Source organism: Podarcis erhardii, assembly GCF_964252035.2.
Source record: "Podarcis erhardii genome assembly, chromosome: 4".
Lineage (NCBI taxonomy): Eukaryota > Metazoa > Chordata > Lepidosauria > Squamata > Lacertidae > Podarcis > Podarcis erhardii.
The window spans coordinates 15,503,372-15,524,680 of record NC_138508.1 but is presented as its reverse complement, the minus strand read 5'-3'; the positions used below and the strand labels follow the sequence as shown (position 1 = coordinate 15,524,680).

At 46.2% G+C, this 21,309-nt stretch overlaps 1 protein-coding gene and 2 long non-coding RNA genes across 7 annotated transcripts in view; 1 reads left to right on the top strand and 2 right to left on the bottom strand.

Annotated features, from left to right (window-relative positions):
- GRM5 (glutamate metabotropic receptor 5) overlaps window positions 1-16,490 on the top strand; it is a 262,268-nt gene extending 245,778 nt beyond the window's left edge. For 2 of the 5 annotated variants that reach the window (XM_081860116.1, XM_081860115.1), the window contains exons 9-10: window positions 2,906-3,001; window positions 15,597-16,490. In XM_081860116.1, the coding sequence (XP_081716242.1) occupies window positions 2,906-3,001; window positions 15,597-16,446 (946 nt within the window). In that variant the 3' untranslated portion in view covers window positions 16,447-16,490. Of the gene's footprint in view, window positions 1-2,905; window positions 3,002-15,596 lie in introns of those variants that run through there. The other 3 variants (XM_081860117.1, XM_081860118.1, XM_081860119.1) reach the window with 3 other exon arrangements.
- Window positions 11,959-15,583, bottom strand: LOC309341414. The gene is made up of 3 exons (XR_014156316.1): window positions 15,184-15,583; window positions 12,692-12,996; window positions 11,959-12,079 (listed from the first exon to the last, which is right to left on the bottom strand). It is a non-coding gene; the product is annotated as an uncharacterized lncRNA (long non-coding RNA).
- A 300-nt stretch (window positions 16,491-16,790) lies between the features above and the next one.
- On the bottom strand, window positions 16,791-21,042 carry LOC309341310. Its single transcript, XR_014156195.1, has 2 exons — window positions 18,960-21,042; window positions 16,791-18,700 (listed from the first exon to the last, which is right to left on the bottom strand). It is a non-coding gene; the product is annotated as an uncharacterized lncRNA (long non-coding RNA).
- Between the last annotated feature and the right edge of the window lie 267 nt (window positions 21,043-21,309).

Below are 21,309 nucleotides of genomic sequence, written 5' to 3'. Positions count from 1 at the left end.
CCACAGAGATAAAATGAGACGGTCCTATGGATAGGTCTGGCAGTGGTGCACATCAATAACTCCTCTTTTAATTGCTACCAGTGCAACGTGCTTGCTTTTAAAAACTTAAGAACTTATTATCACAGTGGACAACCAGATGTCTACAGGAAGTCAGAAAGCAGGACCTGAGTGCAACAGACACTCTTCATTTTTGATTCCCAGCAACTGATATTCAGAGGCATGCTGCCTGTCCCCTCTCTCAGCTTCCATGTTCCAATTACATATCCCCCACTGTCTCATTTGATACATGCCTGAGCTTAAGAATTGTTATTATGGTGCCCACATATGCATTGCAAAGTGTTTTTCAGGTACTTAAGAACATACGTTGAGTCTCTGCCCCAAAGACTCTGCAGGTTTTGTTTTCCATTGTGTTTATTAACAAACATGACAACAGTGTATGGTCATGAATTGCAGCTTTTAAATAATGAATTCAAATCTAGAGGATTTCCTCATCCCAGTCTACATGGACTTCAAAATTCCACAATTTCATGGCAAGGAAGTCTGGTTTGAGAAGCAGAGCCATTCCATCATAGCAGAATTGTGGTCTTTCTGCCCTCCTCTCCTCCTTGGAACTACAAATCTATGGTTTTCATGCACCAGTTACTGCTACACATGTTTTGAGGCTTGCACCCAGAGTAGAATTATGTATTTCACTCTTTGGTTTTTATAGATAATAGCCGTATCCCATTGTAATGCTAAGAGTATACCTGCACTTCAAACTTATACCATCTACTCCATAGACTTTTGGGAGCTGCAATTTGGTATGGGTGCCAAACATTCTCTGTTCAGGATCCCTCATCCTTCTTGTAGAACTACAATGCCCAGAGTTCACTGGGGAGAGGGAATGGTGGCTAAACCAGTTTGTAGTGGACATGCTTTCTATTCCACAGGCAGAGAACCTGGGGCCCTGGGGCTGCTGTTGGACTCCAGCTCCCATCAACCACTCCGGCATGTCCAGCCAGCAGGCATGATGGGAGCTGTAGTCCAACAATAGCCAGAGGATCACCAGAATTTCCCCCGAATTTTCTGCTCTAATCCCTGGCTAGAATGAATTCACCGGATGTCAGAAATAGATTACTGGAGGTGGTATCATGTGGTTTTTCTGTGGGTTGTATTCAATGTGTGCAGTGAACAAAAGGCAGCTCATGCAAGCAATCTTTCTCTTCTCCTCCCCTCTACACTCCGCAATTCCTCCCCGGGGAATGACTAAAAACATCTGGAGGGCCACAGATTCCCACCCTTGAAGGAGAGGATACATTTTGCCCTTGTGGTGATGACCCAAAACAGCACCATACTTCTAATGGAGCAAGCTTCTGCTTATAGAAGTTCACACTGCATTCAGTATCAGGATGTCATGGCCTCCTTTTGTTGATTTTCCCCTCCCTAGGGCATGATCTGTAATTTTTTCTTGATTCCTTTCTTCCTCTTGGGTGCTTTTCTTTCCCTCCCAATATGAGCGAAGGCTCCTTTGTCTCACGAAGAGGACTCCTGTGATCCAGTTTGACTTCCTTTGTATCTTTCAGTGGTTTCAACTGCAGCCAAAGTGCCTCAGCTTTTTCATTCATTTAGGAACCCCGACTTGAGTTAGTACGTATGCATATTATCTCTCTGTTTAGCCTGCATGGTTCTTATTTATAACCTGCAATCTCGGCACAACCTTGCACAGAACACTGCTTTGGTGGAATCAGTAATTGGTCAGAGATATTAATCAACGCTCCAGCTACATCACAAATGCCACTTTGACGTGCGTTCTGAAGCTTGCTGCTCCGTTTTGGCTGCTCTGGGTGTATTTGGAGCTGAGAAGGCAGTTGTTTTGGATGCACCAGATCAGAGATGGAGGACCTGTGCCCCTCTGGATGCTCTTTGACTCCCAACTCCCATCAATCCCAGCCAGTATAGCCAGTGGTCAGTGATGATGGGAGTTGGAATCTAACCATATCTGGGAAGCCACTCCTCTCAATGAGTGCGTTACAGCTATCTCTCCCACCACACCCATAGTCCCCACAATTTTGCTCCCCAAAGCACAATACGAGCACCGGCGGGACTGTTATTATTTTCCTGCAACACTAACTCAATTCTCACCTATGGGTTTCCTGCTCCTTTTGGCTTTTCCCCACACATTAACTGATGGCCAGTAAATGGGATCCCTATTAAATTTTGTTATTTAGATGCTACTAAAGAGGGCACTTAAATAATGATACTAAGTACTAATGGGATTTAATGAAAGAAATGGAATACCACCAGCAGATGCTGAACATAGCCCACACCAAGGATGGGGAAACTTTGACCCTCCAGATGTTGCCAAACTGCAACTTCCACCATCCGTGACCATTGGCCATGGCCATGCTAGCTGGGGCTGGAGGGGGCTGGGTTCCAACAGCATCTGAAGGTCCACAGCTTCCCTATCCTTGTCTACACTTTCCAAGGTGGAATCCCATGTCCGCATGTGGAATAATCCCCTCCACTCCTGGTAGCTGCTTCCAATCAGCCCATGCACCCCAGAGAGGCTGATTTTCACCAGAGGAGCACTTTCCCCTTACAACTTTTCCTTCCTACAACGTCTCCTCCCAATCTTTCCATTCCCCCTTGCTTGGGGTGGGGTTCCTAAGCAGATATCACATGGTAAAAGGGCTGGTATTTTGGATCCTGTTTGCCAAACACACAGACACACGTCAAAGGAGCCAAGTGGTCCACACTTAAGGCTGTAAGGTCTATGGCAGCAGAGGCCTTTGGGAGGCTCACTGTGATATGCGCATGTGCCTTTCTCTCCCTCCCTGTGCACAGCCGCCGTATGACAGGGTGACTCCCAAGCACATGGTCACTTCTCTCTGTTTTTGTTGCTCCTGTCCTCGTCCTGATGTGTTAGGTACAAAGGCAGGAAGCTGGCCCAGCACAAGTCGGAAATAGAATGTTTCACTCCAAAAGGGAGTATGGGAAATGGTGGGAGAGCAACAATGAGCAGGTAAGCAAAAGCATGAGCGCCGCAACCCCCTCCTTTCCCAGGCCGTGTGAGATGTCTGTCAATCGGAGGAGCATCTCGAGAAACATTGTAACCCACCTCCTCAATGTGTCAGCGCTGTACATCCCATACGATATGTCTGTAGAAGCACGGATGCCACCGCTCCTTGTTTCCTTGTATGTTGTCGGAACCTGCAAACAGGGTTGCTAAGCCAACCTGGTCTCCTCTTGAGTCTGTAACAACAGCTTGATCTACAGCAGGTGAAGGGGGCAACTGCATGGAGAATGGAAGTGTTACCGCCTCATGTTTGTTGATCAAGGAGCAAAGAAAGGTCAGCTTAAACAGAAGCTGGCAACCCTAGCTGCAAGACGGACACTGTCTTTCTCAGTGACGGGAACCGTTTTGTCCGCGATTCGTTCTTTTGCCGCCAAAAAAGAGACTCTTTGCAACAAAACATCCCCCCTGATGGTATGTGTTTGGCCTAGCCCAGATGGCAAAGAATCATCAGCATCGGTCTCTAGCATGTGTTGCTCTGGGCTACATACATGGTGAATTTGTTACAAATGTGCCACTGGCTTTATCCTTTTTATTTTAATACCAGTGATGCATTGTAATGATCGGACAAGGGCTTCCTGGGGCACTCTTGGCATTACTGAAGTACTCTCAGGCATGCATAGTCAACAATGACAGCACTACAAAATGCATGCCAAGAGCTTAAAGGATGTCTGAACAAACCCAGAGATCGCCACTGAAGGACTCTGTACTGCAATGAGCGTGAAGACAATAAACAAAGAAATTAATAAGCAGCTTGGGGAGCTCAATCCTACTTCCCAAAATCTCTCACCTGGCCTCCAGTATAGAGTCCTACTTATGTCCACCACATGCACTTATGAATCTTTCTCTGGTATGGGATGAGATGCAAGCAACGAAGGACTCTTCAGCCAAGAGAAGGGGAGAGAAATGTGATTTCAGTTCGCATTCAAAGGTGAACCTGCCTTCAAAACAGGAAAGCATTTTTTTCTCTAATTTTCTAGGTCTTACAAGTTCTTGTCAGATGCTGCCAGCCCAGAAGCAGGCAAGTGAGCTTCAGATGGCAGGGAGCTAGGAGTTCGGATGATATTTATCCTGTTTTTGAGAATCTTCTCCTGTGGAGCAAACATGTCACTGGCTCATAAATTATATTCACAGTCCAAGCTATTTTGTTTCTAAGCATTTCCCCCAGCAACTTTAACATGCACATTTATTCATTCTTGCTAAATTACTTTCCCTAAAAATTCTTCATCAGCATAAACTTGGAGACATGCATATTTCTTCCAGATATGGCAAGCTCTATATTTCCTTTTGACAGCTCTAATATCAATGCATCAACTTTTACAACTATCATTCCATCCATATATTTAGCTTATCACGTTGACATGTCTCTTAACCCAAAATTTATTGACCATCAACTGATAAACAAAACTTTAAGTGCCTTTATGACCTTGGATGCTAAATTGAGCTTTCACCAAATTTGAGATAAACCTGTAGCCATGAACATTAATGACCCAACATTCTTCCTATGTTTATGAAAACAAACCATTCTGCCTTCTGAATGAAATTGAAATCAGTTACCCAAAATTCTTCTGAAGCTCACTTTAGGGCTGTGTACTTCCTTCAAAAAATTATTACACTTAATTATTTACATTGTCAACTTCTTAATTATTTCTCATGGACCATCCTCATTTGGGTATGACTTGATTTTGTTAAAATAAAATATGATCTGTACTTTATTTGGAGATAGATTAATATATCAGTAGCCATTCCAGAAAAATTAAAGCATCTACAGTATAGTGTAATATCCGTGACACTGTGAAAAATTAGATTCTGACCAGAGATAGTAGGATTTGTCATTTTAGCCAGGAATCATGAAAAGGCAGATCCAGATCCCTAGAGCAATCTCATCTGACAGCTGAACCAACTTTTAATCAAGATGAAGTAGAAAGTTTACAGTTTCACTTGCAAGGAGTATAAACTTGGTTGCTAAAACCGTAAGAGATAAAGGAATTTCCCATTTTAGTGTTGACATTCCTCTCTGGGTGCTACATCTAATATCCCAAATATGCCTGGATGATAGTTCTCCATCACTGTCAAGTTCTTACGGTGACATGTCTCCATCATTATTTTGGAGCCTGACCACCTCGGTGACAAATTGTGGACAGGATTTCAGAATGGAAAACAGTGTGTGTCCCCACAAAAAAATACGAAAGTCAACCTTCTCCAAAAGCATTTGGATAAGCTACAAAGCATCATTCAAAATGAATAACAATCGTTTTTAATGGACTCCCGGGTGTTCCTTCCATGGCGATCTCTTGAGTTGTTCAGGTCATCAATTTAATCCCTGCTGTTCTGTCTTTCTATTCCCTTGTTGGGCTTCAATGATGTCAGCAGTGGTCGATTGTGTTCACACATCTGCTCAGGATTGATCCACAGCTTCTGTTTGTTTGTCAACCTCTCTGTGTGGCATTCTCTCTCTCTCTCTGCCCCCTCCATCTCTCTCTTCCCTCTTTTTCTCTCTCTTGTCGTGGCTGTGCCCGTTTCTAACTTGATTGATCTATTCTGGAAAAAGAACAGCAATTCAGTTGAAGAACAAGAAGCAAATTGGTGGGGAAGAAAAGTGCATGCAAATATCAATTACTCATATGCCGTTTTATACTGTTGACAGCGGGGAGGGGGCTGCTTCCCCACAGTATATGCAATCTTTGTCCTGTATATTTTCCCTCCGGTGAAGAGCCAATATTCATTCTATAGCATGATGAATTTCATTTCAGTAGAGCTGAGAGACAGCATGCTATTGAGGAAGATGCCCTACATTTGTTAGCTTAAATCTTATTAAATACGCCGAGGACGTTTCTACTTGCATGGAGGTAAATGTGCCTGAAATCAATGGGGCTTTACTTCCAAGGAATTTTGGTACAGAAGTCTCACAGGTAGAGCAAAGGTCTACCAGCAATCTCAAGAGAGAATTTTAGATATGCATATTTGGTGGGAGAATTCCGCTTTCCTCTGTGGGCCACAGACATGTCAGTCTTGGTGTGGTGAATCTGCAGCAGTGCTTTGGAGCATTGATGCATTGATGCATGACCTTACCATGTCAACTGTGTGACAAGTGAGTGTGTGTGCTGTTAGACTGTTTGGAATATGAAACTTGTTCATGTCTTTGAATTTGGGCTGGGCAATATATTGTCCAAAACAGGTTTGAAGTCCATATTGCCATATCGGTTTCATAATTTTTGACCTGGCAATATATCACGAATCATGGTGTGTGTGCGTGCGTGTGAGATGCAAAAAATCAAAATGTGGGGGAAACCATGAAGACAGCCAATGGTTCTCTCGATTCCTGCAGCCCCTGTTGACTCCACTGGCTCAACTCTCCTCTGCCTCCTTCAGGGGGGAAAACTGTGAAGCCACCCAATGCCTCTACATAGCTCCATCCTTATTTCAGCCATCATGATATATCAGTATATCACAATGTTTAGCTGGTGATATATCACGATGTTGAAAACCAGATATCAGCCAGCCCGGCTTTGGATTAATGCTCATGTTTTGCGCCGATAACACAGCCTTGGCACAATGGGCTTTGGCAACCAATCCTGTGCTGCCCTTGGCTTGCGCAGTGTAGACCAAGAAGGTAAATAAACACTGCAGCCAATAAAACAATTGTTTCCACAATTCCTTAGGTCAGGTTTAGGGAATGTTTGACTTTCCAGATGCTGCTGGACTACAGTTCCCATCAACCCCAGCAAGCATGGCTAGTGCCCAGTGAATGATGGGTACTGTAGTTCAGCAACAACTGGAAGGCCAAAGATTCCCCACATCTGCCTTTTGGGAAAGGATTGACCAAGTCATCATCATATGAATGTCGATAAAAGCCAGTAATGGACGTGGCAACAGAAGGAACTGAGGCTAGAAGAGCAGAAACCATTTTCTCTTTTCAGATATTTAACTCGTGTTGTTCTAGTTGTTTTCTGTCTGTGCCAACATGGGAATAAATCATGGCAGGGATGAAGGACCTTTAACTCCTTGGATGGTGATGGATTTCTGCTCCCATCAGCTCCAGCCAGCAAGATCAATGTTCAGGGATGAGGGGAGTCCGTAGCCCAGAAACATCTGGAGGGCTGTAGGTTCCCCGCCCCAGATTTAAGGCATTGAGATTGGCTGACTTATCATCACAGAGACAAACCCTCATGCAAGCTGTTGCGAGATAGATATACGTTTCTTATTTGTTGCATTTAATTAAGTCGGTAATTTTAAGCCAAAGTCATAGCCGCGCTACCAAGGCATCGATGTTTTGACAGCCTCATAAAACATCCCATCACATAATTGATTTTAGATGATGGAAGTGAAAGCTATTAGTGGGTGGCTTGTGACTGATTGTTGCTCAAATATAAAAGTGCCTTGCAAACAACTAACATCATGCACATAATAATGTTTCAAGTTTGTGCAACAGCTCCCATTTTGTGGTTTTCTCCGGCTTCTTTTCTGTGGAAGGAAATTGCTTGGGAGAAACCACATTTCCAGCTCAGTGAACATGATGTTGCCAGGCTCCTGTTACTGTTTGAGCTGATGCATTGACTTTTCCCAGGGTATCATTGTAAGCAACATGGCCATGACGCAGCTTCCAACTTTTGAAGCCCAAATTGGTTGGCATGGTCCATTCTAACACCTAGAATCCAGAGAAGGAGGAACATCTAAGTTCTGTTTGGCTGCAATGCCTGAACAGGAAATATGGGTGCTAATAGGAGGCATGGAAGGGCACTCATCCCCTTCCACAACATCCATGTGTGCTCCAGACCACCCCGTCTTTGATCTCAGCCTTCCCCTACTGAATGGGGAAGGTAAGAAGAGGACTACCTGCTACGCTCTTTTGCTTTAAATTTGAGTAGAAGGCCTGTGTGATCAGGAACCCTGAAAAAGGAGGGTTCTCAATCTCATGGAGACTTCTACTCATGTTCAAGCAAACACGAGCAGAGGTCCCCTTCAGACCTTCCTCATTCAACATCGAAAATTAGGGGCGTTGTGTACAATTGTGGCTGCCCCATATCAAAAGGGATATTGTAGAGTAAGTAAAGGTTCCGAAAAAGGCAACCCAAATGATCAAGGGGCTGCAGTAACTCCCCTATGAAGAGGCCATAGCCCCAGGTGCCTGTCACTGGGGGTCTCTGGGTCCCAGAGCCCAGTCTGGCAGTGCCACCACACTCCCGGCCCCTCACTGAATGGCCGCCTGGTTAGTGTGGGGGGATGCACCCATAGGCAGGCGGGCAGGCAGAGTGGTGCAGCGCAGCGCAGCCCCGTGGACCCTCCATGCCCAGTGGCGGCAGTGAAGGTTAGGTTGGCGTGGCAGGATTTTGTTTACCCTGCATACCCAGTGCCTAGTCCCACACGTTGCATGTGCACATGCACGCCGGGCGCCAGTGAATTTCACAACACTGCTGATTTGCTCCCACAGGAAGTAGTGATGGCCACCAACTTTAGAAGAGGATTAGTCAAATCAACAGAGGATATGGCTATCAATAGCCATCATGGCTATCTACTCCGTACACTGTTGGAGGCAATAAGGCTCTGAATACCAGTTTCTGGGGGACACAAGTGGGGAAAGAACTGCTGAGGGCTTCTCACAGGCTCCTTCGACAAAAGGGTGCTGGACTAGTTGGGCCTTTGGTCTCCTGCCTCCTACTAATGTTCATATTTCCTGTTCAGGCCTAACAGGGTTCTCTAGACCTTTGATGGAGGTATTTTAAGCAGAGGGTTGTTATAATAATAATAATAAATTATTTATTTAACCCGCCCTTCCTGGTTCAGAAAACCGGGCTCAGGACGCCTAACAACAAATTTAAAACACTTAATTGATGCAACAAAAAAACAGCATAAAATACAGTATAAAATATGAATAACAATAAATTCAGAATTCAAAAATCAATTTAGGGGGGAAATCCATCCAATAAACATTAGATGATCACCAGGGCTAGCTGGCTAAATTAGTCCTATTTGGGCCAGTGAGGAGACCAGGGGAGAATTAGCTGTGGGATCCCAGAGCGGGTAATCTTCATAAAAAGGGGAAGGGAGGGGAGGGAAGGAAGGGGAATAAAAGATCAGGCTAAGTTCAAGTTGAAAGCCAGGCGGAATAGCTCTGTCTTACAGGCCCGACGGAAGGAGGTTAAATTCTGAAAGGCCCTAGTCTCATGGGACAGAGCATTCCACCAGGTTGGAGCCATCACTGAGAAGGCCCTGGCCCTGTTGTGGTTGCAAGATTGCTCCATTGAGCAGGGGGTTCCACTACATGATGTCTCAGGTTCCTCCCAACTCTTAAAAACCTATTCAATTGCTTTATGCATCGTCAGGCTATTGGTCATCTAGGGCAGCACTGTCTGTACTGACCAATGGCAGCTTACACACATTTTCACACAGCCACAGGAGAAGCTTGGAATTGAACCAGGCATGCTGTGTGTTCCATCACTTTACATGTCTTTCTTGTGCAAATCCTGGCTTGTTCAGCCTACATGTCGCAAGCCCTTATATAGCTCGGCAGCTAGGTAGATCTGAGACACTACAGAGCTATGCTGCTGTTTGTTTTTATGGTAGGCTCACGGCTCCAGCCAAAGCTTTGAGTGTCTTCCCCCCCCCCCCAAATGGAAGCCTAAGGTGACTTTTACTATCTTGCAGCTGCAACTGCAGAGGAGGAGGAAGAGAAAAACAGCATTCTAACTTGATTTATCCACTGCTATAAGCACTCATCTGTGCTCTTTAAAAAATAATTACAAAGGTGCAGAGATTTTTTACAGCAGTGGGTTTGCCCAAAAATGCTGCACATTCAATGAGAAATTGATGCCCCCCAATTCCTGCAAAAAAAAAAGGAAAAACAGGAAATTGAGAGAAACAAAATATGTCAGATTCACCCATTCCTCTGTGGATTAGAGAGAGAGAAAGTGAGGGAGGGAGAGAGAGAGAAAGAAAGAAAGAGAGAGAGAGAGACGTGCTTGCCTGCCTGTGAGCTTGGCAAGGGTTGGAAAACCCAACCAAAATCTTAACAGCAATTAGGACACCTTGTGACAGGGATGGCGAAGGTGAAAGATTATTCGAGGGATGAAAAGCACTGGGACATTGGGACTGCATTCTGTGGAAAGCTGTCTTCAGTATTTGAGGAGGGACAATGACTTTTGCATGTTTGTCAAACGTTGCTTTGTTTTCCCTCAACGAGAAAGCCAGTGATGCGATCTGACTGACCCCCTCAGTTAAACCTCCCGGATGGGCAAAGAGAGTGACACATGCGTCCCGAGGCCTATTTGGGTAGTGGGAGAAGGGAATTTAAAAATTGCCTTCTGCTTCAAATTTCCTGGAAATGCCACTGGTTTTTATGACTGACGCACTTTAGGGAGCGAAGAGGCTTAATTTGCCACATGAACGTGACACAGAGCTCTACAGTAAAGAAAGAAAGAAAGAAAGAAAGAAAAGGAACCAGTCTGGCACTTTCGATATATGGACATGGCAATGAGCCCAGCTTGGGGTGGCAGCCGCTGACAGGAGACTCAGTGCCTCGCTGGCTATTAAATGACACAATTCTGCTCTGTCAAGCAGGTGGCCTGTAATTAGGCAATTAGCTCCCAACAAGGCCAGTTGTGTAGTCACCCTAAATGGCTGGACAATCCTCTCAGAACCTAGCTGGACAGTACGTGAGGAAAATGAATATATGCACGTAAGACTTCCTCGTCAAAAGACTGCTAACTCTCTCTATTCCAGCATTCTGAACAGTCTGAAGGTTCCAGGTCAGGAAACCCAACTCCTAATCTCAGGGTGAATGAGAAAGACCATCATAATAACACATGTCACAGCCTCACTGTGCCTACCTTGCTTTGGGGAGGGGCGTTTAGCTGCATTCCCCCCCCCCACTGTAATAATAATTTTATTATTTGTACCCTGCCCATCTGACTAGGTTTCCCTAGCCACTCTGGGCAGCTTCCAGCATATATAAAAGCATAATAAAACAGCAAACCTTAAAAACGGCTGCCTTCAGATGTTTCCTAAATGTTATATAATTACTCGTCATCTTGACATCTGATGGGAGGGCGTTCCACAGGGTGAGTGCCAATACCAAGAAGGCCCTCTTCCTGGTTCACTGTAGCTTCACATCTTGCTGTGAGGTTAATGCCAGAAGGCCCTCAGAGATGGACCTGAGTGTCCGGGCTGGATGATGGGGGTAGAGATGCTCCTTCAGGTATACAGGGCCCAGGCTGTTTAGGGCTTTAAAGGTCAACACCAACACTTCGAAATGACCCCATAGCTGTTGATTGAGACAAAGAATCTGAGTCCACAGCCTGCAAGCATGTGAGTTTCCCTACAGGGAATATCCCATGCAGATATTCCCCTGCCTCTTCCCCATGGAAAACCATGGAAAACCATAAGAATCCCATGAGTTGAGGACCTTCTATGATGCTGCTCACTGATTCAGTTTGGGAAGCCTCTCTCAGCTGTTTTTGAAATCTGCCTTGGTTTCATTTGTGTGATGCCGCATTGAATTCTGGTCTGAGAGAGATATCAATAAAGATGACAATAAACCCTTAAACTACAAATTCCATGAAAGATCGGCCAGGAAACAAGAAATTTACTGTATTTTTTTTTTCTATAAGACTCACTTTTTCCCTCCTAAAAAGTAAGGGGAAATGTGTGTGCGTCTTATGGAGCGAATGCAGGCTGTGCAGCTATCCCAGAAGCCAGAACAGCAAGAGGGATTGCTGCTTTCACTGCGCAGCGATCCCTCTTGCTGTTCTGGCTTCTGAGATTCAGAATATTTTTTTCTTGTTTTCCTCCTCCAAAAACTAGGTGCGTCTTGTGGTCTGGTCGTCTTATAGAGCAAAAAATACGGTAATTCATGTGGGAATAGAAAACAAGTAAATTTCCAACTAAGTTTCTCGGAGAGTGAGTATTCCCCCCCCCCCCACTTCTCTGGTTTTCTTGACTCTTCTCTTTACACATAAACTTCCAGAAGCAGAGGTCTAATTTCCTAGACTTATTTCTAGTCTAAGAATCCCATCCCCTCAGAGATGACACCTAGAATCATAGAATCATAGAATCATAGAGTTGGAAGAGACCACAAGAGCCCTCGCGTCCAACCCCCTGCCAAGCAGGAAACACCATCAGAGCACTCCTGACATATGGTTGTCAAGCCTCTGCTTGAAGACCTCCAAAGAAGGAGACTCCACCACACTCCTTGGCAGCAAATTCCACTGTTGAACAGCTCTTACTGTCAGGAAGTTCTTCCTAATGTTTAGGTGGAATCTTCTTTCTTGTAGTTTGGAACCATTGCTCCGTGTCCGCTTCTCTGGAGCAGCAGAAAACAACCTTTCTCCCTCCTCTATGTGACATCCTTTTATATATTTGAACATGGCTATCATATCACCCCTTAACCTCCTCTTCTCCAGGCTAAACATGCCCAGCTCCCTTAGCCGTTCCTCATAAGGCATCGTTTCCAGGCCTTTGACCATTTTGGTTGTCCTCCTCTGGACACGTTCCAGTTTGTCAGTGTCCTTCTTGAACTGTGGTGCCCAGAACTGGACACAGTACTCCAGGTGAGGTCTGACCAGAGCAGAATACAGTGGCACTATTACTTCCCTTGATCTAGATGCTATACTCCTATTGATGCAGCCCAGAATTGAAAAGAACCTGGAGTGGGCCACACACCCTGCGTGCCCCCTTCGTCCGCCAGTGCCCATCCATACTCCACTCTGGTACCAGAGCTAGTAACTGCATTAACTCACAAATCCCAGCTACTCCTTTACCAGCATTTCATCCTCCTGCTCCCTCTTACCTGAACTTTTGACAGCAAAGCCCCTCCTCCCATCCAGTCACAATATAAAACACAGTTCTCTACAGGTACATTCAAACACGGGGAATGTTGCATTAGTTTTCCTGATCCTAATGCTGATCCTAATGGGACGTGGGTGGTGCTATGGGTTAAACCACAGAGCCTAGGGCTTGCTGATCAGAAGGTTGGCAGTTCGAATCCCCATGACAGGGCGAGCTCCCATTGCTCGGTCCCAGCTCCTGCGAACCTAGCAGTTCCAAATCACATCAAAGTGCAAGTAGATAAATAGGTACCACTCTGGTGGGAAGGTAAACAGCGTTTCCGTGTGCTGCTCTGGTTCACCAGAAGCGGCTTAGTCATGCTGGCCACATGACCCGGAAGCTGTACGCCGGCTCTCTCAGCCAATAAAACGAGATGAGCGCCACAACCCCAGAGTCGTCAGGTGTCCCTTTACCTTTACCTAATGCTAGCATTTCAGTCCAATTTTTGAACATTGCTTCCATACTGCAGTACCTTTTGCGTTATGGAACAGTCACTTCCTTACTGGTACAGGCACATATTGCACTGAAGTGCATTTGCACCAGTGGGTGTGGTGTGGCAAAACAAGGAGCATCACTGGACAATGTCTCTACTCCTCCATCCTTTATGCACATGCATGCTTGGGACCCACTGTGATTTCCTATGAAAACAAATGGAAGGGACTGCATACAGGTATGCCGCCCCAAATTTCATCACTCCCACAATTCTTTGGGTTAATGGGGTTGCATTTTTTTTTTTTCTGGAACCGATGAACACAGAAAGGAGTGTTAAACTTCCACTATTCCAAAAGTCATAGAAAAGCTCAGATATAATACAGAAATTAACAATTAGTGAAATGGAATAAAAGGCTATGTGAATGCAGCCTACATCGACTGCAGAACATGTGTGACCACTTGTACTGTATTAGCTTGTCAAGTGTTGAAGAAGGATTTCACCACTGGCATAATTCCCTGTTTCACCAGAGCCACCTCCACAATGTGTCTTGTGATGTATTTGCCTGCAGTGTGTAAATCTGGTCCATGCATTGTTTCCCCTGATCTTGAGGGAAGTGGTTGTGCGTTTGAGTGTAGTGTGTGTGATACGTTATTGTGTGTGGTGCAGTTGTCGGTAGAAATGCCCACTCTACAATAAGAAGATTGTCTAGGTGGATGAGTCTGCAAACCATTTTGCAGCCACAGGGATGTTTGTTTTGCCTCAGCCATTGCTTAACAGTTTATGCTTTAGAGATGCTCCATAATATGGATTGCTGGTTAATAATGTGTAATTTATTTACATGGATTTGTGTGTGTGTGATGGAGCAGAGAAGGCTTGACACAGCTGTGTGAACTGTAGGGTATCTCTGCCGATGACAAGGATGCTTCTCCTCATTCTTGTCTGTACGAATGGACCCAGAAACATTTCATCATAGGTGAAATGGACATAGTGGCTTGCTCCTAGTAGCCCAGGTGGAGAGGGGACATGATGGTCCTCTTCAAATACTTGTAGGACAGTTGCATAGAAGAAGAAAGCCAAGACTTGTTCTTTGCTGCCCAGAGGACAGAGCTAGACCTTATGTTACAGGAGGCTAAATTTCATTTGGAGAAGCTCCTTGATGGTAAGAGCAGTTTGACAATGGAATTGCTTACCTGGAGAGGTGGTGGGTTTTGATCCAAACTGGAGGTCTTCAAGAAGAGGCTGTACAGCAGTTGCAGGCAACCATTGATTCTCCAGATGTTGATGAACTACAGCTCCCACCATCCCTGGTCATTGGCCATTCTTTCTGGGACTGATGGGAGTTGTAGTTCAGCAGCTTCGGGAGGACCTGCTGTACAGCTGTCTCCTTGCAATACTCTCTTTTCCATGCACAGAGCAGAGGGTTGAACTAGATGGTGTGCAAGAAGCCTTCCAACTCCATGATTCTGTGATGTCCGAAAAATCCTCCGCATTCTCTAGAATGCAGTAGAAGCCATTGGTGGCTACCTGGTTTCATTTGGGTACCATGATGGTTTGTTTCAAGGCTGCTTGATGACTACAACATTTGCTTATACTTATCTTGATACTTGCTTCTTTCAATAGCAGCTAGCAAATTTAGTTCAGTTAGCTTTCAGGAATGACACCTGGGTGCTGTGATTCTGACATGTTTATTCAGCGCTGGCACCAGACTTCAATGGGGGCCCTTGGTGTGATGCCAGCATTGCTTCTCCACTGTCCAACACACACACACACACACACACACACACACACACACACACACAGTGAGGTTCGGGCCCAGCCCTGTTTGCAATGTTTTTCTGCTACTGACGCCATTCACTGCCCTCCATAGGGGCTTCACTGTTGGGTGGGTGCTGGTGATTTTGAATGGGAGCTAAGCTCAGCTGTCATCCATGGGGGCCGCCTGCCGTCTTAAGCGACCCCAAACACATTACCCTAGACCATAGATCTCTGAAATCAATACATTTCATAGATCTGTGTGCCAGTGCATGGCGTTTTGGGTAACCCAAAACGGTAGGTGGCCACTGCAGATGAGCTTGGCTCCCATTCAAAGGAGGTAACACTGTTTGCTGTAATGGGTTGAGTTCTGAGTAGCATCATGGCTGGGGTAAGCTGGCAAATGGGCGTTCCAAACTCTTGGGGCTATCAGAACATTGCCTGAGCTGGCCAGCCACTTGTGATGGCCCTGCTGTTAATAGCTCCCTTAGATATGAACCTTAAGTTCCTTCTCTCTCTCTCTTCCTTGTTTCGCAGCTCCAATGGGAAATCGGTCACATGGGCCCAGAACGAGAAGAGCACAAGCAGGGGAGCCCACCTCTGGCAGAGGCTTTCCGTTCATATCAACAAGAAGGAGAACCCCAACCAAACGGCCGTGATCAAGCCTTTCTCCAAAAGCACAGCCAGCAGCCAGCACAGCGGCAGCAGCAGCGCCACACTCACCGTCCCGCTCCCAGAGTCCAGTGCCAAACCGCTTTACGACGTCTCCGAAGCAGAGGAGCACTACCCGGCTCAGTACCGAGCTCAGACCCCTTCCCCCATCAGCACCATCAGCCAGAGGACCGCTTCGCTCAGCCGGACAGAGGATGACGTCCCAACATTCCAGACAGAGCAAACCCAGAGGAGCAGCTCCTCCCAAGGCTCCCTGATGGAGCAGATCAGCAGCGTGGTGACCCGCTTCACCGCCAACATCAGCGAACTCAACTCCATGATGCTCTCCACGACCACGCCAGGAGCCATGGTAGCCACCCCTCTGTGCTCTTCCTACCTGATCCCGAGAGAAATCCAGCTTCCTACCACCATGACGACGTTTGCAGAGATCCAGCCTCTCCCTGCCATCGAGGTCAACGGCGCATCTCAGTCGGCCAGGAAGCCGTCCTGCGGCAGCGTCAAAGAGGGCCCTTCGGCAGGAACACCAGCAGCGCCAAAGCCAGACCTGGAAGAGTTGGTGGCTTTGACGCCTCCCTCCCCCTTCAGGGACTCTGTCGACTCCGGGAGTGCTTCGCCCAGTTCCCCGGCCTCCGAATCCGCCCTGTGTATCCCCTCTTCGCCAAAATACGATTCGCTTATGATAAGAGATTATGCTCAGAGTTCTTCTTCTTTGTGAATGTAGCTCACGTTCAACCTTGGATCTCTACAGCTTCAAGACAAGAGAGACGGGAGGCCAACCCTCCGAGATCTCCAGTGTTTACAGACACAAATGAGAGTATTGGGTCACCTCGAATAAATAATAAAACACGGAAGCAGGAAAGGGAAAGACGAGTTACGCTCTTTAAACACACACAAAATTAAAAAAAAACTGTTAGCAGATCTTTGTGGCCTTAAAAACATGGGCTTTTAAATGAGATAAAAAAAAACTGCACCTATCTTTGAGGGCTTATAAGGAGTCTCTTAAATCACATACCAAGTGCTTTGCATTAGTATATAACAATGAACCGTCGACAACGCATATCGGAGAAAGAGTGTGAAAAGGAAGGTTGACCTTAAGCAACCGTCCAGCATTTGTTTACTTGGATTCCTTAACCCGGAAGTGAACCTTGACCTTTTATCAAGAAAACGGAAGACCAAAACGTTGAATGTACATTTTCTAAGAGACTTCAGATCTGGGACCAAAACAAATCCAGCTCCTTTTTTTGGTTCAAGGCATTTGTTTGGGTTTTTTAAAATGAAGATCTCAACCAATAGTCACCTGTTCTCTCTAACTGCTAACCATTTTTTTTGGCTAAAACGTTATGTGTACATGGCGGTCCTCCGCGTGTTGACAGACGTAAGTTGATGCATTGCAGCGGATGACTGCAGTCCCAGAGGGCTTTCCAAACGACTTCTCATCCGACAGATTTGTTTATGAGGAAAAGTAATAATAATCTCTTCAGTTAAGTATCTAAAAGAATTTTTTTTTCTTTGTTAACATTGGATTCACCTCCAGAGCGACAAAATTCCAGGAGGATTTTCCTGACTATTTCACCGTGTTGCCAACCAATAATGGAGTAGCAAAAAAGAAAATTAATAATAACAATATTAATAATAATATTTTATGGAGTACTGTTTTGTAATTCCCTTACCAGGGCAAATGTTGAGGTGAATATTCTCTTTCTAGCGACGCTGTGGAGCTATTATAGCATAGCTGTGTTTCCCAAGTGAAATCCACACATTTTTATGGAAATTCTTACATTAACATTGCCAGTTTGAAATTTTTACCAGGCTCAAAGGTCTTTTAGTCATAAGGAAAGGGGTCAGTTGTCTGATATTGTTCTCGAGGAGCAGGGAAGGGCCGTAGCTCAGTGACAGAGCATTGCTTTGCATGTAAAAGGTCCCAGGTTCTAGGGCTGGAAGAGAACCCTGTCTGAAATCCCAGGAAGCTTCTGCCAATCAGTGTAGACAATACTGAGCGAGGAGGACCAATGGACTGACTCAGTATAAGGCAGCTTCCTGTATTCCTGTGAGTTGTTGCTCTCAATCAGAGAGGTGGGTCTCCCTAGGGAGATGTGGACAGTTGCCAGGGGAGGTGGGACTTCCTTCCTGGTCCCTCCCAACGCGTCTTTTAATTGGGAGAGATGAGTGCAAGCTTACTGCTCTGCCAATCAATTGCAACTGCAATTTGAGAGGCTGCGTGCCCTTTCAGGATTAATTCTCGGTACTGTTTGGCCAATGGGGCAACCATCAGTTTTCCACAGATTTTAGGCTTTCTTTCCTTTATAGAGATGACGCACACAAACACACCAACTTTTTCAGGGTGTTAAAGCAGGCAACCGATTCATGATGTGACTTTGCTCCCTCTGTCCTCCTTCAGTTTCCTGGATCGTGGGCCATGCACAAGAATGAGCAATGGCTGGAGGGAATACCCTTCTGGAGTGACGGGCTGCTTCTCATAATACAGCCATCACATTGGAAGTTTCTTGAAGCCATCGCTTTTGGGTGTGCCATTTGCCATGTGGACTGGGGAAATGGTGGGCACGTGGGTGTGATCATTATGGGGTGGGTTGCCAAGCTAGGTCCAGATCAAGGCATTGGTTTTGTTGCTGGGGAAGTGGAAGAGTATCCACAGCAAGATGTCTACCTCCCCTTTGGCGAGATCAAAGCCCTCTTCATCCATACGTTATCCATTCAGAGAACATGCATGTGAATAAGTGCAAGTAGGGGAGGACCTGCTTCTGACCATGGAAGCATCATGCCATCATCATGACTCATAGCCATTGATAGACTTGCCCTCCTTCCATCTATCTAATCCCCTTTCTCCAGCTGACCAGTCGGTAGCCATCACTAAATCTTGTGGTAGCTATTTGCTATGTGAAGAAGCTGTTTCACTTGTACCTTTCAGCCATGTTTATTTGCTCTGGATAGCTCAGGAAATTGGTTTACGTCTATATATAGCCATCGAAATGGGTGGGATGGTGTCTTTATTGCTTACTTATTTAACTGCTGAATGGTTGCCTTCTCTCTCCCTGAAAATGTGGGGCAGAGATCATTTCAAAACACAAATTCATATATATATATATATATATATATATATATATATATATATATATGAGATAGAGACCCATGATTACAGTTGCTAGAGGCTGCTAAGGAATTTGTGTTTTGAAACACAATTCAGCAGTTAAATAAGTAATCAATAAAGACACCATGCCACCCATTTCGATTGGTGCAATGGACCATGGCTCAATGGCAATGCATCTGTTTTACATGCAGAGGATCCCTGCTTCAGTCCCCAACATCTCCAGGTAGGACTGGGAGAGAAGCCTGCTTGAAAGCCTAGAGGCCTCCTGCCAGTCTGAGTAAGGTACACTGAGCTCTGCCTCCACAGCTGGAGGCAGGAATGCTTTTGAACACCAGGTGCTGCAAACCACAGGAGGGGAAAGCACTCCTGGGCTCAGATCCTGCTTGCAAGTTTCAAGTTTCAAGTTTCCACAGGCATCTGCTTTGGGGCCATTGGCCTGATCCAGCAAGCTCCTCTTATGCGCTGGGTGGATTAGTGGGCTGACTCAGTACACCTGTGTTCCCGTGTAGTCATGGGCTATGGGATTCCATGGAATCTTGCATTGACTTCATAAGGAAGTTGTGTTTCCTGAAGTCCAAAGGGAAGAACAGGGAGATGAGGAACAACAGAAGAAGGTGGAGGCTGCCTTGTGAAATCTAAAGATATAGAAGGGTGGGGAGGGAGAGACGTGGATTTAAAACTCATTCTTTATTTCACTGAACAATGAATGTGTAATGCAATAGAAACCAGTGTTGTGGGGCAGAGCTGTGGAGTTGCCCTCATAAGGCTGGATGGAGGTGGGTCAAGGCAGCCATGAGATCAGGGTGTGAGCACTCAGAAGCAGAGCAAATTCAGCATTCCCACCAATGGGTCCACACCACCCTGCGCTATCCCATCCAGGTACTCTGCAGAGATGATGCCCCACTACACTGGTCATTCCTGGTGTTGTGTTGAAAACGAAGAAAAAATGGGGCTAATATAATGAGCCACCAGATCAGGGGTGGGGAGGCTCCTTTGGTCCTCCAGTTGATGTTCAACTCCCAACTCTCCTAAGTCCCAGCCAGCAAAGTCTATGGTCAGGGACTTTGGGGGTTGAAGTGCAGACAGATATGGTGGGTCACTGGTTCCCCATCCCTGCAGGAGATCCAGCTAGTCCACAAAACTGCAATGCAGCCCATCAGCAGGGCTTTGAGGGCCTCTTGACAAAATGTAATAAGATGTTGTGGCCCAACAGGTCTGGCCAGTGTCCCATGTGACTTGGGTGTGTCTCCTATAATATGGCCCAGGATCCTCTGCAATGCGCAGGGTTCTAGGGCAATGTGTAGATGTATCATGGCCGACTTGAGTCGCAAATGGTACCCTGAATGTAGAAAGTCGAAAATAGCCCAATCAAGGTTCAGAGCAATAGGGCATAGATTTTTGTTGTCTCGATGCACAACCGTGCTATGTGTGCTCATATTCAATCTGCGTAAGGGCACATGTGAGATCGTTATTGGTCGGTTGAGAATTGAGGACACTGTGTCAATGACGTACTCAAACATGGGAGTGTAGGGCTCAGGATCTTTCTCAGTGCGGTCCAAGTGGGAAGTAGATGGTTAGCTTAACTGGGGGTCCATATGCCTGGCTGGAATGTGTCCTAGAACTATGACCATGCCTCTTGCTTGTTCTGGGTGGAGGATAGGGAGGGTTGTGTAGATATGTGAAGGAACTAGCCTGCCATACAAAGGTCATACAAAGGTCCATTCCACTTCTGCATCTGGTCTCACCCACCCAGTGGCGGAGTAAGCTGCATGAGCGCCCAGAGCGGCGGCCATGCAGTGCACCTGGGGGGGGCGATCCACCACACGGGGGCAGGGCCATCCACTGCGTGGGGGGGTGGGCCGATCCTCCGTGCGCATGCAGCAGCGGTGGGATCCTCCGCTCATGGCTGCAGCGGGGGCGGTGCGATCCTCCGCTTGCAGATGCAGAGGCACGATGGCAGTAGCTCGTACCACCACGCCTGGGGGCAGCAGTGCGAGCCGCCCATGGGCTGCCTTTTTGTCACCCCCCTCAGAGATGGCACCCGAGGCCCCGCCCCCTTCCTCCGCCAGTGCACCCACTACTCACCCTTGGTCAAGGGCCATAGCTGAGTGGTAGACCATCTGCCTTTCAAGCAGAAGGTTGCAGGTTCAATCCCCAGCATCTCCAGGTGGGGTTGGGAGAGACACCTTGCCTGAAAAACTGAAGAGGCGCCAAGAAAGATGGACCAATGGTCTGATTCAGTGTAAGGCAGATTCCTATGTTTCGCCACTGGTATGTGGCCCCTTAGGCTGAAAAAGCTTCCCCAACCTAGTTACAGATAGGTAGCCGTGTTGGTCTGCCATGGTCAAAACAAAATAAAAAAAATTCCTTCCAGTAGCACCTTAAAGACCAACTGAGTTAGTTCTAGGTATGAGCTTTCGTGTGCATGCATGTGTGTATCTGAAGAAGTGTGCATGCACACGAAAGCTCATA